General features: G+C 31.8%; 1 protein-coding gene across 2 annotated transcripts in view; it reads left to right on the forward strand.

Moving 5' to 3' along the window:
• The window catches only part of ciao2a (cytosolic iron-sulfur assembly component 2A), a 3,323-nt gene extending 99 nt beyond the window's left edge, over positions 1–3,224 (forward strand). Inside the window, exons 1-5 of one of the 2 annotated variants that reach the window (XM_059545726.1) lie at positions 1–80; positions 366–530; positions 2,077–2,126; positions 2,218–2,315; positions 2,392–2,426. The exon at positions 1–80 is cut by the window's left edge and continues 99 nt beyond it. In XM_059545726.1, the coding sequence (XP_059401709.1) occupies positions 1–80; positions 366–530; positions 2,077–2,126; positions 2,218–2,315; positions 2,392–2,395 (397 nt within the window). In that variant the 3' untranslated portion in view covers positions 2,396–2,426. Of the gene's footprint in view, positions 81–365; positions 531–2,076; positions 2,127–2,217; positions 2,316–2,391; positions 2,427–3,098 lie in introns of those variants that run through there. The other variant, XM_059545725.1, reaches the window with a different exon arrangement.
• The last annotated feature ends 1,091 nt before the right edge of the window (positions 3,225–4,315 follow it).

Genomic DNA, 4,315 nt, shown 5'->3' on the forward strand with positions numbered 1-4,315 from the left:
GCTGAACCGAGCCTGGCGTTTAACGGGACTCTCTGACAAGAGAAGCAGGAGGATGGAGGAGAAAGCGCTGGAGGTGTACGGTGAGTCAGGATGACCTTCACACACACACGCGCTGATACAGTGTTACAATAGTTTCACATCATCACCACCTTCATTTAATACTTTCTCCAAAAAATACCATGATAATACTACGCTGCACGTCCACAATAAGGTTTTTCTTTCCCCATGGAATGTTGTATTTTCATGAATTTTCTTATTGAGTGTATTCTGGTCCAGTTCAGTATATTTCCAGTACAGTCCAACAGTGTGGGATGTAGTGTATTTAGATGTTGATGTGTGTGTGGTGTGTGTGTATGTTCTGGCAGACGTGATCCGGACGATCCGTGACCCGGAGAAGCCCAACACTCTGGAGGAGCTGGACGTGGTGACGGAGAAGTGTGTGGAGGTGCAGGAGCTCGGAGACGACGAGTATCTGATCATCATCAGGTTCTCTCCAACCGTCCCACACTGCTCTCTGGCCACCCTGATTGGTGTGTGTGTGTGTGTGTGTGTGTGTGTGTGTGTGTGTGTGAGACAGAGAGGAACAGCACTGCACTACACTGATAACAGAACAGACAATGCAGAAAACACCCGTCCACACGGCCCTCACGTATAAATAATTATACTTATTAACAGTGTCAGCACACAGCATTCATAAGAGGGAGGATTTTCCTTAGAGAAATTACATTGGAAAATAATTACATAAAAATGGCATTTTTGATGAAAAATCATATTCATTTTAATGAACAATTTTGTGCATTTTTTCTTGCATAAATTAATGAACAACAATTACCACCAAAATTAATTGTTTATATAATCTAGAATATTAAGACATAATATGTAATACTACTGTTACACATGTGCAAATTTAAGTTATATACCATATTTATTAAAACAGTTATATTTTTCAGCAGTATATTAATACTGTACCTTCATAATATTCATGCGTAGTCTTGCGTAAATTAAAGGAAGAACAACAAATACAACCATAATGTGTATATATAGATGTATATTAAAAATGAGATAATTAATAAAATATATAATAATATATAGTATGTAATGTATCACATAAAATAATAGAATATGGAGTATTATATAATATATATTTTGAATCAGCTTTATTTTCAGTTAAACTTCAAGTATTTTGACGTGTGTTTATATAGCTTTAATTTATTACTATTTCAGTTTTAGTTTTATTTATTGTAATCCTTTAGCTTAAACTTATTTTATTCTAATATTTTTTTTTATTGTACCAAAAAATGATTTTGAATGGTTTTAGTGGCACCTGATCTGTGCTCAGTTTTGTTTCGATTTTACATCAAACTATAATGTAACCATAGGAACCAAAAGGTTTATGATGCAAATATATCCACAAATATGTTTTACCATATATACCCAGTTAACAAAAATGGTGTGTTTTTGCTAATGTTCCTATTAAGTTCTGAAAATGTTATTTCTGAATTATTATTTTTTAAATGTTCCAGAGAACATTCAAATTCGATCATTTTGCAACATTACGAGAATGTTACTTTTGAACCTTCTCTGAACATTCTAAAACCAGCTGTGACATTTAAATATTCCAAACAAAAGAAAAAGAATTGAACATAAAATATTCATGAACAGTGTAGAAAGAATGATAACATTTTGAAGAAATTCTTAAAGCACAGAACTTTTAATGTTAGTATTATCACCAAAAAAATATAAATTAATTCATTAAAACATAAAAATGCTGAAAATTTGCATTTTGCTTCAATGTTTACTGTGAAATATTTTGTATTTCCATAAATGGAGCAGGAACGGTGACTGTTTTGATGGTTTTTGCACTCAATAACTCACAGCAGAAGTCCATGTCTATCTTATTTTCTTTGACCATGTTCTTATGTTTTTAGTGGTGCATTTGTCTCTAAACACCATAAAGCCGTCAGCTTTAATGAGTTTTGGCCGTATTGGACTCAGAGTTGGACTCCAGATGCACTGTTGGTTTCTTCAGATAATGTGATGATCGCTGATGAAGTCTGTTGTGTCCTCTTTCTGCAGGTCTGTGTTTGCAGGTCAAGCTTCAGCGCTGCCTGCCGTTCAAGCACAAGGTACATCCTCATCATTGAATCGCTGGATGTGTGGATGTTGAGCTCACACTTTCTGTTTCTCTCTGACGTTCCGTGTCTTTATTCCTTCCAGCTAGAGATTTACATCACGGAGGGAACGCACTCGACCGAGGAGGACAGTGAGTGTGCATCCAGCTCGTTCTGCTGCTGGAGTGAAGCATCTAAATGTGTTCGAGCGAAACACTCCTGCAACGCTGAAATAACGGCCAATAATATTCACACACAGTCACATGCTTATTATCACTTCATAAGTCATTAAAACATCAGAAGACTAACATTTTACTTTTACAGAGACAATGCTTTTCAAAGATTTTGACTATTTAGTTTATTTATTTATTGCAGTCACTAAATGAAATATATAAATGATTTATTTAGAATTAACATATAATTGTATTTTATAGATAAATTATAAAGTAATATATTTAGTATTTATAACCATATTAGTTTTTATGAAATAGTGTAATTTCATAAGGAAAAAAAAAAAAAACATTTATTTATAATATTTATTTATATATAAAAATATTATTTGTTCAAATATATACATTCTAAAGTTATATATTTTGTATTCATAAGTATATATATATATGTATATATGTGTGTGTTTTATAAAGTGTTTTCTGAAATATATCTGTATTTTATAAATTAAGTTTATATATATATATATATATAAATTTAAATTAAATGCATGTTAATTATTAAAGTAGAATTAATATATATATATACATATAATTAATAAATCTGTTTCTAATAATATTTTATTGTAAAAATCAAATATAACAATGGACAATGATGCATAAAAATGTAATTAAATAGGCATTCAAGTTGAAGAAACAATAATTTCACAGAATTTTGACCCCAAACTCTTTTACTCAGACGTGATGCCTTGTGCAGCTTGTGTTTGAGGATCTAATCTTCAGAGAGATCATGTGGCGACTGTACTGTGTCTTCTCTCAGTTAACAAACAGATCAATGATAAAGAGCGCGTGGCGGCCGCGATGGAGAACCCAAACCTGCGTGAGATGGTGGAGCAGTGCGTGACCGAACCGGACGACTGACAGACGGCTGATCGAACCTTTCCTCTGTTCTGCATTCCTCAAAACACAGCCACTTCCTGTTCAACTTCCTGGTGTGTGAGCAAAATGTTGCATCAAGCCACAAAAGTCTAAAACTAAATCTGACTCAAGAATTGAGATATGAGCCCTCATGTCCTTATCTAACCCAGAATGTTTCCATACACGAAAAGCTGAATTTTGACATGAACGGCTCCAAAAAACACAATAGAAATGATTATTCATGAGCCAAAGTGACATTGGAGACTCATGACCCAAATTTCTGAGACTGTATCGATCCTCAGCATCCGTCCTCATTCACTTTCACTGTATGGAAAAGAGCAGCCTGGACATTCTGCGCAATATCACTCATTTAGTTTTCTACAAATGAAACGGCATGAGGATGAGTCAATGATTATAAATGTAATGTTTGTGGGAAAATAACAAGAAATGTTACGCTCTGTTATCCATCTTGTAGTGTGTGTGTGAAATTAACTACGTTTTAAAGTTGTTGTTTTTTTGTGGTGGACAATGAGTTTGTAAATAATTAGATTTTGTAAGGGGAAATCTATATTTGTAGAGCTCAAGATCTTACGAATAAAATCCTTTACAGTGAAGCGATGCTTGTATTTGTGTTTTATATGCTTGGAGAAGCCATTGAAGTTCATTAATAAAGTTGAAGTTATAAAATCAATGCCGTTATTTTTTAATGGGCTAGAAATGTGTTTTTATCAGTGAAATCTTTAATTATTTTTACAATTTGTTATCAATCACAGCAAACTGAAAACCTGTCAAAAGTGTTGTGGTACCTGGTTAAGTTGAATAATAATAAGCATAATATAATATTATTCACACTTTAAATGTATATTTAAATAAAAACAAAATTAGAATAACTATATATATATATATATAATTTCTAAATATATATTTAAATTAACAGAAAATAAAACATTACATATTAAATTAATTTTTACAATTATTTTAAATATAATTCATACTAAACAATAATTTATGAATGTATAATAAAACATAAACAACTTAAAATAATATAAGTTATATATATATTTCGTAAGAATAAGAATATTTGTAAACCTATATTTAAGTTAACAAAATATAAGAATT

Source organism: Carassius carassius, chromosome 50 (assembly GCF_963082965.1).
Source record: "Carassius carassius chromosome 50, fCarCar2.1, whole genome shotgun sequence".
NCBI lineage: Eukaryota > Metazoa > Chordata > Actinopteri > Cypriniformes > Cyprinidae > Carassius > Carassius carassius.